Consider the following 13579-nt stretch of genomic DNA (forward strand, 5'->3'; position numbering starts at 1 on the left):
CCGTATCCGTCGCTCGTCCCTTCGCCGCGCGCACCCGTCATTCAGCCGGCGGCTCTCTCTCTCTCTCTCTCTCTCTCTCTCTCTCTCTCTCTCTCTCTCTCTGCCTGAGTAATCAACTTCAGTCTCCTTGGCCCTATTCAAGGATCCGTTTCACCCCCCCAAACGATCGGGATGGCCGAGTTTGAGAAAGCTTTATTTGTCACACCTCCCTTAAATCGCCGTGCCCGCTAACGTCCGAGCCCCAGGCTGTCGTCCTGATTCCAACGGCTTCCCAAATCCAAAATATCCTTCCCAAATTTGTTCTGTCACCTGAGCGCAGAGTAAGGGCTCACGGTGAATGGACGTGATTATTCTGATTCCGCGTCTTGAACGACACTCTGCTCCGGTCGCATAGAAACTGACACAATGGCGAGAATTCGGAGGAGTGCAACCTCCCCCTCTCCTCTACCCACCCCACACACGCAGACACTGCAAACTCCGAACCACACATTTCGAGGGAAATCCCACTTTCCTTGCTTTCAAGACGCGCGGACTTGAACAGATGAATTGTAAAATGTTTGTAAGATTTCGTTCAACCCCACCCAACAAGCCTACAACAGCCCTGGATTCTTTTATTCGAGAGCCCCCCCCTGTTCAGTCGTTCACGCAATCGCATTTTTCTCATAATCCAGGCCACGCATGGAGGCGCGGGGAAGGGATTTAAACGTCACGTGAAACGTGTGGAGTCACAACGCGGCGTCGGTTTCCGTCTACGCCTGCCCGCGTGGACGCCACACCGCCGCCGACGAGAGCACACTAATCAGAGGAGGAGGAGGGTTGTTTCGTACAACCTTTCCCCTCCCCTGGCGTGGTTCACTGGGCCGGGACGGTTTGGGTATCCCTAGAGAACACTCGATCCTCCGATGGGTCGTCCTGCATCACTGGGCCGGCGCTATACCGGGGGCATTATATCGGAGGTACAACTAAAGGTCTCCACAGCGATACGGCTCCTTCCCGCGTCTAATCCGTGCGAGGCGGTGCGACGAGGCCTAAGTACCGATATCGGATAGACTTTTTTTTTTTTTCGTACTGTTCGATGGCGTACTGTTCGATCCGGTCGATTGGAAAGCTGTGGTCTCGCGAGTCTGTCAACAGCCAGGCGGCTGCCCATTCGGGTTCGCAATGTCACAGCAGCAACACCGGACAATTACGGCACAAAATGTCTGACAGACTTATTAGGAACCTACGCCTCAGCGAGGGAGCATTTAATTCCACAGCGTCACACTCAGTGACCCATGACTGTCGGCCCACGTCCACGAAAAAAGACTCTTGCCCAAGGATGTGAACTTTTGTTTGGGACGGCAGAGTCATAGCCAAAGATGCACACAAATCACAATCACTCTAAGGAGGCCAAAAGCACGTTAGAAGACGGTAAGAACAGCAATATTAATTGCTGTTCTATTTATACGAGTAAAGCTACTTCTGCATAAAATATTCGTTTTGCATAGAGGCAACTTAGCACACACGATAAACCGCCTAACGACAGTGGTAGTATAAGTGAGTCATCTACTTTTCTGCCCCGTCAGTTTCAAACGGTGCAGGAAACAGTGCTGTCATGAAATCCCCGTGAGACTTTTAAGAACATAAAAAAAAACTAAAACAGAAAAGTCATTTTCCGCTCGGCAACTCAGAAGCGACGCGATTCACGATTCATTTGGCGATTCACAAGAGGTCCCACGAACCAAGGCGGCGCAGGCTTTACCGAATGTCTGCCCGGCGTCGATCACACGGTCAGTCGGAGCAACGGGAAGGAGGGCGGCTTTTGGGGAGAAGCTAAATAAAAACCTTTTTTTTTTTTTTAAATCTTTCACGTGTTTGAACTGGCCCAGAGGTGTGTGTGTCCTTTAAAGAGTGAAGGTGGCATCTGTCGACGCGTCGGGCAATGATTTTTTCAGTTCCAGGCCGGTAAATCTGCAGATACCCGGTAAAGATCCTACTAATAAGAAACTTTAAAGAAAATATCATCTGAAGAGTGAGGAAACCGATAGGATGAATATCATGAACATGCACATCAGTTTTTTTTTTTTTCTATTATAGTTTTCTATATGCTTCACGTAGCATCTAAATCCGCTGCATATTCAAGGAAACGGTCATTCTGGCATTATTTCTCATGACAGATGGCCGGGGGGAAGTAGATTTCCCAGAACAGTATGAGAGACAGAGTGAAACAGAAAGAGCAACCGTGGGCTTGACCCTGGGAATGGATGCAGAGAGGTATGCAGCTCAGCGTAGCAGCTCAGTATCAGTAAATTCCCGAGCGGTTCTCCTTCCACTTCGCCAGTACAGGGACTACCGGTACCAGGAACCAAAAGTAAGAACTTCCCCTGTGATTTCCCTCTGATTGTCAGGAGCTCTCTGTACCTCAAAGGATCTTTTGTCGTCCTTGGCAACAAAAAGCTCCTCTCTTACTCTCCCTCCGGACGACATTTCAAGCAGTTTCACCGTCAAAGACAAATCTCTGGCCGGCGATGTCAAAGGAGTGTCAAAACGACTGGGATTCATGCTGGATGACATATAAAAACACTCAAGCAGGTTCTTTTTCCCCTAAACCACATAGCGTGTGTTCCTCTACGACTCGAAATCAGAGTTGGTAAATGTGAGATGGAGTCCAGATTTCATCGCAGGGATGCACCGCATCACACACTTGAAAGGCTCTTTCCTCCATCCCGGTAACGCATCCCAAGATGTGTGATCACAGGGGATCAGGCATCTCATGATCCAGCCGTTCCTGGAAAGACGCATCATTCCTTGCGCGGCCTGAGGCGGGTCGCGGCGCTGCATCGCGCACGCGGTCGGTAAACGTAGGAGCCGAGGACTCAAGACAACATCAAACCAACCCCATCGCAAGGTTTTCTGAGCATCTCAAATCAAACAACCGCCGGCGATGTTAAAGCGTTCTAAACGACCCGCGAGACGAGAGAACTCACGATGATTTTCGCAACATCATGAATCTCGAAAAATCCTATAGCATCCCATAGTAAGTCGCAGGCATGGTCTAACAGTCCGGTGGAGTGTCCGGCTCACTCCCCTCGTTACGCTGCCAGCCTTTGCTCCATGACACTGTTATATAACATACAGGGTTAGTGGATCACATCTGCAGGAGCCGGAGGCGTACGGCATGAGCTTAATGGAACATGATGCCATATATAAATTCCTTTTATGTAATTTTGCTGAGCCATGCCACCTCCACAACCTTGACCTCAACAAACCATGTTTGCAGACAAAGAACTGCCGCCATTAACAGCCTGCATGGCAGGAAAACGAATGGGGACATTTTACTATATTCATTAATTAGACTTAAATAATAATAATAAATATATAAGATAAATATACTTTATTAATCCCCAAAGGGAAATTCCAGTGTTGCAGCAGCAATCACATACATGACAAAACACACATTGTTATTGAATCAATTACTATATAAATACAGTACATACACACACACACACACACACACACACATACATACATATATACACATAGACATACACACATATATACAGATACATACACATATGCGTGTGTGTATATTCATATACATATAATAGAAAGAAAGAAATATAAACAATAATATAAATAAATAGAATAAAATATAATAAAATGCATAACAACCAAAGAGCCATGAGGAGTTGAAATGGACCTCTGTAAAAGCTCGACTCCAAGGAGGAACTTTCTCTTCAACACATAGGGTGGGGCGCCGTCACTCGTCTATGGCTATCCAGAGCATAGAAATATTAATTATAGCCTATAATTAAAGTGTGGCCCTGGTCTTTGTGTGTTTATACGTCATCAGTCAAGTAAAATAGATGGATGCAGCGTTATTAGACGTTAATACCCTGGAAGCTCTCACAGTCCACTACATTTCACTGCATATTATTACATTTCACTGCATATATGTATGAAAGTATGTATATGTATGTGACGAATAAACCTCAAAAACCTCTTGAAACCTACCACTCAAAACAATAGGCGGTAACAATGTAACCTCATGTTTTATAATAATAATAATAATAATAGTAATAATAATAATAATAATAATACATTTTCAGGATCACTTGGGTGGAGTGTATTGAGCGGGTTTGATTATTGGAGTAGTTACCCCACCATCCCTCTGGAATCAGGAATCAGCACACATACGCTCTCAAGGCTCTTTATTATATCATAATAAATGAATGGCTGGGACGGATCTTTCCGTTCCGCCCCCCTGCAGGCAGAGCAGGGAGCGGCGGAATCCCGTGACGTCACGCCGCCGGCCGTTGCCTTAGTTACGCGGGTGACGTCGACGCGTTCCGCGCGCCCCGTATATAAAAGCCGACCGCCGCGCGCCGTGGGCAGCTGCGCTATGAAGTCAGCTCGTGGAGGTGCGTAGCCGCGCGTGAAACGGAGCGCTCGCTCGGTCGCAGCCACAGCGGGAGGAACTCCGCATCGCACCGCCTCTGTTTTCCCGTTTATATTGGATTTCTGCAGCTTTTCTTTAACATGGATGTGACCGAGGCTGGATGTGATTTGACTTACTGCAAAATGAGAGGGATTGTGACAGTTCTGACTGGTGAGCGTGTGCCCTGTGGAACGCGGAAAGATTATTTTCGGTGGATTATTCGTTGGCTGACGTTAATTATTGGTATTGATGGATATTTCATAGAAGTATGTTTCATAAAACGATATCGTAATCATAATACTCGTACTAGATGTGTGTGTGTGTGTGTGTGTGTATATATTTATGAAATTGTTGTTTTTTTACTGAATTGTCATTTCATTTAATTGTCATCTAATAATCTAAGTCATTTAATAATCATCAATTACAGCGTTAAAATAGAAATTCTTGATCTGCATAACGACAACGTTAGAAATAAATAAACTAGTAGTAATGGGAGGTTGCGTAACGCGTAAACCCCGCAACGTTCTATACCCATGGGTAATCTACCCCGGAGGACGTTTGGAATTCGAAATGTACAGATTGCGAACAGTGTGTGAAAACATCTCGGGTCTGTTTGTCCTTGCGAACGCCGCAAGTGTGTCGTGAGGCTCCGAATGGAAGGCAGCGCACGCAGTGCGTGACGTGCGCGCCTGACGTCACTGTGTCCCTGTTCGCAGCTTTCATCAAGGAGAGAAAGATGGGATTGAACGACTTCATCCAGAGGCTGGTGTCAACCCCACACATCTGCCAACAGTGAGTATAGTCCTGTGGCAACGAGCACAGATGTGAAGTGGATTGGTAACATGATGATAATAATAGTTTATTTCTGTAGCACCTTTCATACACAGCATGCAACGCAACGCGCTTTACGTAATAGCATGCCATGAAATGATCATTTTATTAACATAAGTAAATATTGCATTTTAGTTTTGGGTCATCAATTTAGACCGACAGTAATGCTGTCTCTCAGCCGGGGGGGGGTGGTGTCTTGCTCGTGGGCTGGTGCAGAAACTGAATTTGAAGAATATACAAATGAAATGTCCACGGCTGCGTTGAAAGAACGATCCCATCTAAACAGCGAGAGTGGAGACGAGTTGGAAGCCGAGCCGGAAGAAGGGGGGGGGGGATGTGTGCCGGTTCTCCGCGGCCTCTTTGGGTTTGTTTTCAAATCGCTAGCCCACGGCCGGTGCGTGGCGGCCAATCCCGTCAGCCGCCTGCGCTTGGCTGTACACTCTGCGTGGAGCGCTAATCCCTGTTCCAAGCAGGCGGAGGCGAGCGCAAGAATAAACCCTCGTCGTGACGAGCGCGTTCGTTCACAACCTCGCCGGTGCTTAATCACCTTTTCCGCAAATCCCTTGTGTCCCGGAGACAAAGATAAACCTGTAACCCACTTTGCTTGGCGTGGCCCGGACGGCTCACCGGGCCCCGCGGGGGGGGAGACATCTTCGGCCAAACGACGCGCGTCCTCCTCCCGTTCGCCTGTTTTCGCTCGGCCGCAGCGGCCTCGCAGACGGCTCCAGGAGCTCCATCCCCGTCGCAGCCGTCTCAACCCGGTTGCGCCTGACCGAGCCTGGTCCAATGGGCCTGGTTTGCGGGGCCGCGCTATCAAATATGTATCACTCGCCATTCGGCTGCAAGCCAGATCCAAACAAACACAAAAAAAACAAAAGAGGCCACCGTATTAGGTCAAATACGGGCATGTGACGGGAATATTAGATCATATCATCAACAGCCACCCGCTGCTTGCTGACTGGTGATAAACAGCCTGATAATAGTCGCTGTCCCCCCTCCCCCCCCTCTAGTGCTGAGGTGAACAACTTTCTAACGATTGATCCAAATCAAAACGAGGAGGCGGAGGAAGGTGACCTGGAAGACAGTCAGGTGAGCAGGGCTCTCACCAGATCTCACCACCGCGTCTTCAACGTGTGTGTCAAGTGTCCTGACGTGAAAAGTGTGGAAGCGCGGTTCCCTGACGTGTGTCCCCCCCCCCCCAATCGTGTGTTTCAGATGTGCCTGAATTCGAGAAGCTCACTGGCCGAGGAGACTCAGTAAGTAGCCTGTCGGCATCTTCTCCCAACGGATATTGGGTTTTTTTTTTTTCACTTATTCAAACTTTTTATTTTTTGAACACACACAACCACCCTGACCTCAATGTTAACCGCGCCGTCCCCCCCTCCCCATCAGGATCAAGCCCTGCCATTTTGACTACCTCAAGATCATTGGCAAAGGCAGCTTCGGAAAGGTGAGCGGTCCCGTCTCGTCGCCGTCGTGTCCGTGGAATCGCCTCCACGTCAGCCGCACGTTCACTGACGCGCTCCCCCCTCCTCCTCCTCCTCCTCCCACGCAGGTTCTGCTCGCCAGGCACAAGGAGACCACCAAGTACTACGCCGTCAAAGTCCTGCAGAAGAAGATCATCATGAAAAAGAAAGAGGTCGGCGCTCAACGGTCACCGCGCGACTTAAAAAATAAATAGACTACGAAACGCGCGCAATTGGTGCCGCTCGGGCGGCCTCGTTTTCTGACGCGCTCACGTCGGTTCGGTTTGTCTTGCCCTCGCAGCAAAAGCACATCATGGCGGAGCGGAGCGTGCTGATGAAGAACATAAAACACCCCTTCCTCGTGGGCCTCCACTACTCCTTCCAGACGACCGACAAGCTCTACTTCGTGCTGGACTACGTCAACGGCGGCGAGGTACGACGAGCGGGGGGAACGCAACACACAGCGCAGCGTGTTTTAACTTTGGGCCGTTAAACCATCCTGACTTGTTTGTTTGATTGTTTTTTTTTTGTTTGTTTTTTTTCCTTCCCCCGCCTCCCGTAGCTCTTTTACCACCTGCAGAGAGAGCGGATCTTCCTTGAGCCGCGGGCCCGGTTCTACGCGGCTGAAATCGCCAGCGCGCTCGGCTACCTCCACTCCCTGCACATTGTCTACAGGTGCGTGACGGACTTGGCCTGCACCTCCCCCTGGCGGACATTTAAAAACGCCACGCGTCACCGCTGAACATCGCGTCACGGGAAGAATGTTGCGTGGGAGGGTGAGGGGGGAGGAAAATACATCATTAATCCTTTTTTTTTTTCTTCCCCACAGAGACCTCAAACCCGAGAACATTCTCCTAGACTCCCAGGGCCACATTGTTCTGACGGACTTTGGGCTCTGCAAAGAGGGACTGACGGACAACGGGACCACGACAACGTTCTGCGGGACCCCCGAGGTGCGGATGTAGTTTTTGCTCTCGACTTAATTTGATTGAACGTGGCGCGTGGGGATCACGGCCGCTTTCGGACAACGCGGTTGACATCCTTCTTCTGACTCTTGCAGTACTTGGCCCCTGAGGTCCTCCAGAAGCAGGCGTACGACCGCACCGTCGACTGGTGGTGCCTAGGGTCCGTGCTCTACGAGATGCTTTATGGACTCGTAAGTGAAGTCAGTCGCCGTCAAGTCTCAGCGGTGTATGTTTGCAGATTTTGGACGTACAGATGTATGGACCATTGCTGTACCGGTGTTATTTGGATTCTAAATCCATTTGGCCTCTGACTCATCTGATGTTTGAAACCCATCTGATGTTCACCACCTTCAAATGACATATCAGAAAGCATTGAAGGTTTAAACCGTTCAACGATATGCGCAGGACGCAAATCAGATTTTAAACAGATCATTTTAGTTTAGGCACTTTACCGTCTTCTGTTGAGCGAAGACTTTCTGGAGATCCTCCCCGAATTGCATTGTAGAGGTTGCTAAGCATTTCAGCCATGTTTAAAAAAAATGGTGGTAGCTCAGAAAGCCAATTTTGTCGATTAATCTGAGCCATAGTAAGTAGATAAGCAGCAAATAGTCTACTCTTAAATAGGTTCAACTTGTCCTTTTAATGTAAATGCCTTCAGTGCCCGGGCCGTGGAAGATCCAACTGAGTTGCGATGTCACGTTCCCCCCCCCCCCCCCCCCCCTGCCCACAGCCGCCTTTCTACAGCCGCAACACAGCCGAGATGTACAACAACATCCTGCACAAGTCTCCCGTGCTCAAGCCCAACGTGTCGAACGCGGGCAGGGAGCTGCTGGAAGGGCTCCTGCAGAAGGATCGCACCAAGAGGCTGGGAGTCAAAGATGATTTTGTAAGTATCCGGAACTCGCTGGCGGGGTTCCAGTACTGGTTTGTCATGAGAAGGGAGGTTTGACTCGGCAGGGAATCGACCCTTGACTCTGGCGCCGCAGACTCTTTGATATTATTTCAGGGCCGATGAATATTCAACATGTAAAATCGAAGAGCAATTTGAAACCGAATGAGGAAAGTCGCATTCTATGTCCGCTCATTAAATATTTAGTTTACAATCCAAGGCAGCCGGGACAAAATGAAGCCTCATTAGCAGACGAGCATCGAAAGAAGAGTCTAGTTTTGACCCTTAACTATGACGATAGACACAACATTTGCAGTGTTTGACTCGCAGTGTACTGCTGTTGGTCTTTATAAAGTTCTAGCCCCATTGGTCTTAAGCGTTGGACGGTTAGAAAGTCTTGGGACCTGACCTTAGGGCCCCAAAAGAACCAGCCTCGACTTGGTCTTGTCCGGGTCTAGACCACCACACCGCTGACCGACTATTGCATGGAATCTGTGATTATTATTTTTTTTTATCCATTTGCTGATTTGTCGTTTCTATTTCCCCCCCGGCAGCTGGAGCTCAAACACCACTCCTTCTTCTCCCCTATCAACTGGGGCGACCTGATGGCCAGGAAGCTCACGCCGCCGTTCATCCCCTCCGTGGTACGGCCGCACTTTTCACGACCGCGTTTGCGCGCGTTTCCCACCGTCCGAACCACCCACGCGCTGCCTCGGTGTCACGGTTGTATCTCTTAACCCTCACCCCTCGCCCGCTTTTGCCTCCGCAGACCGGCCCGACGGACCTCCAGCACTTTGATCCCGAGTTCACCCACCTCCCCGTGACCTCCTCCCTGTGCAACACGGACGCCCTGACCGTGACGAGCAGCGTGAAGGAGGCGGCGGGAGCCTTCCCGGGGTTCTCTTACGGGCCGCCCGCCGACCATTCCTTCATGTGAACGCCCCCGGAGAGCGCGCGGCGCACACGACGAAACCAGGAGAAAAGGCGGCGCCATCATAGGGGGCCGCAGCGGAGCAAGCCTGTCCGGGGGGGGGGGAGGGCGTTACGCAGCGCGCCGGGGCGATCGAGGAGCGTCGAGAGCGGAGCTGCTTATATCTTCCGTCGCCACCCCCTCGGCTTGACCGGATGGACTCTCCGGCGGCGATTCTGAGCGTGCCAAGTTGGGAAATTGGGACGCACTTTCACGCTCTTGAGACAAATCATTTCTCTCCACACCGGGCTGGGGACTTCTCAGCCGGTAGTCAAGCGATGGAAAGAGAAGTGCCTAAAGGGTTTTTTTTTTTTTAAGGCGGTTTGGAAAGTAGCAACAGAGCTTGGGAAAGAGCCGCCCGCGTCAAAACCCACGACTTGTCTAATTTGTTTGGAAACTGTTACCAAGGCACTCACTCCAGAAAGAAATGGGTCTAAAGTTGGCAATGCATTTAATGTTTAATTTCTCCTAAGTCAATGCTCAATTGCACTTGAGGAAACCACGGTCAGGAAAAAAAATAAAAAAATATATATATTTTAAAAAAAAAATCTTGGTAAGCGTCTATGTTATTACTCAGTTAAGAGAGATGCATATCTTTTCACTCTTCAAATCATATCTAATGGTTGACTCGTTCCAAAGCTGTACATTTTGGAAGGCCACCAACTACAACAAATACGATTATTTGACATCCCTCTTAAGTTCTGACCAGTTTTTCCTACAGAAACAAAGAACAAACTTGTACTGTATAAAAAAACAACATTAATATATGTTAACATTTTTATGTTAACGAACGAAATTTTTTTTTTTTGTCATTTTAATAACAGCATTGTTTACTTTAGGCTTTTTTAAGTCCTATATACACTGGTTCTACTGTACATCTTTTCAAAATATAATGTATAAGGGTATCTCTTTATTTTCTTACATTTTCCCTTTTTCCCCAGTTTATTTTGGTGTACTTCCATAGACTACTGCTCTTGGCCGACTGAGACTTGAAAGATGAACCAGCAATAATGTTTCTGTGGAGGAAAGAAGACGAATGCTTTTGTTTAAACCTGCTATACCTACTACGATACTATGCTTGTTTTATATGACGCGTAATTTACACAAACATCGAGTTCTAGAGGATAGAAATGGACTGAATGTATTGTGCCTGTGTCCAAGGCGGCCTGATCCGTGTACGTGTACATATCTCCTTATCCATACGATTCCTATTCCAGTCAGAGATGGGTGCAAGTTGTGCTGCAGTCCCCTTGACAAGGAACCCAAAACACTTGCCACCCGAGAAATTATAGCGATTTTATCCTTGAAAGTGCAATATCTTGTTGATAGATCCAAGATTCATTCTTTTCAAAGTAAGTTACGATCACTCATTATGTTATCGACCCTCTTTAACGAAACAAGAATATACTTAGTTTTAGCCCTTCTCAAGTGTCTACTTTTTTAAGGCGGGAAATATGAATGGTTGATGTTGTGTGCGCGTCTCAAAAGGCGAAACACAGTTCTAGACCATTTTCTTCCATATTTGGAAGATTTACTTAACGGTTTTGTATTATTTTTCCATGTATATTTATTTACATGTCATTAAATTATATATAAGATGTCTTTAAGAGACCAGAGGAAGGAGAAAAATCTTGTTAAAACAAATGAAATATCGAACTGTAATCCGTTCCAAAAATGGAAAAAATACATTTATTGAAGTCGAAATGTCGAATGGCTTTTGTTCAGTTGTTTACTTTGTCCTGGAATCGAATAAAATTCAGAAATGCTGAGATTTGGGGATTTTTCTTATATGTAAAAATGGAAAGTGATTTGAGATCCGTTTTTCGTATCACTGAACTCTTGCGCTTGTTAGTAATTGAACTTTCTTTCATATCAAGCGTTCCATTTCTTGAATCTCCCATTCTGACTACGCTTAAAGCCGTTGTCCAACATCAACGTTCCAATTCTGACGTAAACAATTGAGATTTGGGACGTCAGCAAAATGATTTGATAAAATTCTAACTAGATATATTATTTATATCGGGAATTGCATTGTTGATTAGTATTATTATTATTGCAAAATTCGAATCAATAATGCAATTTCTGACACAAATCATGGAAAGTTATCGTTGGAACCGGTTGAAATACAGCTGTTTGCGTCGAAAGGTGCGCTTCATCTCCGGTTTCCACGGAATGCAGTGTGAAGGTAATGATCGCTGCCGCTGCCGCTGCCGCTGCCTATCCACGGTGGCGCCGCCCCCCCCCCCCCGCGCACCTGTGGCACCCCCCCCCCCCCCGCGCACCTGTGCCCCCCCCCCCCCCCCGCGCCGAGCTCCCACGTGCGCGAGCGCGAGCGCCTGCGCAGCGGCGCAGCGCGGCGGAACTTCCTGCCAAATAGTGCCTCCTCACAGGGCAGCGCGGCGGCACTTCCTGCCAAAGGGAGCTCCCTAACAACAGACAAAGCTTGACAGTGCGGGGTGTAACGATAGAAGGCGCTTGATAGCGTGTTGGCGTCCTCCATGGTAAGGCGGATGCGGCCCGCGCTGCTCGTTTGTTGCCCGGCTGACCGACATGTTGTCACGTTTCTAAGCTATTTCATTACCCAACTACCCTTGACTGTCCCCGGGAGCAGAAAACTTTGGTAGCGCGGCCAGGTGGCTAACTAGCTAGCTGACGCTAACGTTTAACCTAGCCGCCTTCCAATGTTGTCGAGGTCCGCTAACCCTTTCGCATGCTAAGTGCTAAGCGCCCACAGCGCAAACCGCGTGGGGTGAGACGTGCCGCGGTCCGCGTGAGGCGAGGCCCTTCGCCACAATATTTGGTTATGGCTAACACCAACTTTACCGACGCTCGCTAGCTCCAACCCCCCATAGCCCGGAGTGGTGGAGTAAACCCACCCAGATGAGTCCAGGCTCAAACAACCGCTGCGTTAAAGCTGCACTGTCACCGTTTCCTTGGTGATAGGAGTCAGGGGGTTGACGCTTGTTTGACAACTGACGTTTGGCTTCACAGCAGCGGAGTTGACGGTGCAGGTGGAGGGGAGGGAGGGGGGGGGTAGACTGAAATAAAGAGCTGGAGTCAGAATATCGCTTGGATTAAGTTCAAAATGGATTCGTTTTGGTTTAATGGAATACCCGCCCCTTGTTTCCCATGCAACACGTATTTGATGGTAAACAAAGAGGAAAGAGCTTTGATTCCCATTCTGTTGTTTGTTGATTTGTATTATTGTCTTTCCCCGATGCCAAGTCAGCCCCAACTTTGCTGTGGAGTCGAAACGTGTCAGTGACTTGTGTAGCAGGGATACTGAGATTCGATGGGCCGTCTGAGGATTTTGTTTGGATTATTTGGAGGTTTTACTGTCAAGGACTTTAATATGGTAGAGATAATTAAAAAAAAAAAATCTTGGTGCCTTATTTAGATCTTTTTTTTTTTTTTTTTTACAAGATGCTATTTTCTCATGGTAGACCATAGCCTAAATGTGGACTTCTAAGATTTAAGCTAACTCTAAGAAAGGTAGTACTGCTTCTGGGTCCGAGAGCTTGCATAAGCTGGCACGTGTGTTCATGTGGCCTAGCCAATTTTGGTCGCACCCTGTTGATGCAGAACGTGAGCCATTAACAAGTGCCTGTCATTTTGAGATGCTTTTCAATTTGCCATCTGGCCCGTTTCTCTCTCATGCGCCACGTTATACCAGTTATATAAATGCTCTGTCTTTCCATTTGTGCTGGAAAGGACAGTGGAGACAGTGGTGGACAAAATGAGGTTAGATCTTATCCCATAGGGCACCTATTGAGGCAACAGCTTACACCTAATGCTTTGAGAGAGTATATTTCGCTGAATGTAGGTTAGGTCACATGTAAGGAGGCACGCTCCCTTAATCCAACTGTAAACATATGAGTGGCGCACATGCCTCACCTGCCACTTGTGCAGGAGATTAGAGCAGGGTGCCCCACTTCCTGCCGTGCTGAGCAACCGCTGCATCTCGATACCGATCACCTCCGATGGGCGGAGGAGGTGTACAGGGGGTGTGTGTCGGGGGGGGTGTAAGAGGCCACGAACAGA

The 13579-nt window shown here is 48.3% G+C and overlaps 1 protein-coding gene across 1 annotated transcript; it reads left to right on the top strand.

The window, feature by feature from the left end:
* Positions 1-4388: 4388 nt before the first annotated feature.
* LOC307238156 (serine/threonine-protein kinase Sgk1) lies at positions 4389-11307 on the top strand. Its single transcript, XM_080011036.1, has 13 exons — positions 4389-4588; positions 5134-5209; positions 6259-6337; positions 6464-6504; positions 6641-6698; positions 6804-6887; positions 7016-7147; positions 7277-7389; positions 7544-7667; positions 7775-7870; positions 8410-8565; positions 9123-9212; positions 9338-11307. Exons 1-13 carry the CDS (start codon positions 4519-4521, stop codon positions 9503-9505), a joined length of 1287 nt encoding a protein of 428 aa, XP_079867162.1. The 5' UTR covers positions 4389-4518; the 3' UTR covers positions 9506-11307.
* The last annotated feature ends 2272 nt before the right edge of the window (positions 11308-13579 follow it).

This window comes from Zeus faber (genome assembly GCF_960531495.2).
Source record: "Zeus faber genome assembly, chromosome: 1".
Lineage (NCBI taxonomy): Eukaryota > Metazoa > Chordata > Actinopteri > Zeiformes > Zeidae > Zeus > Zeus faber.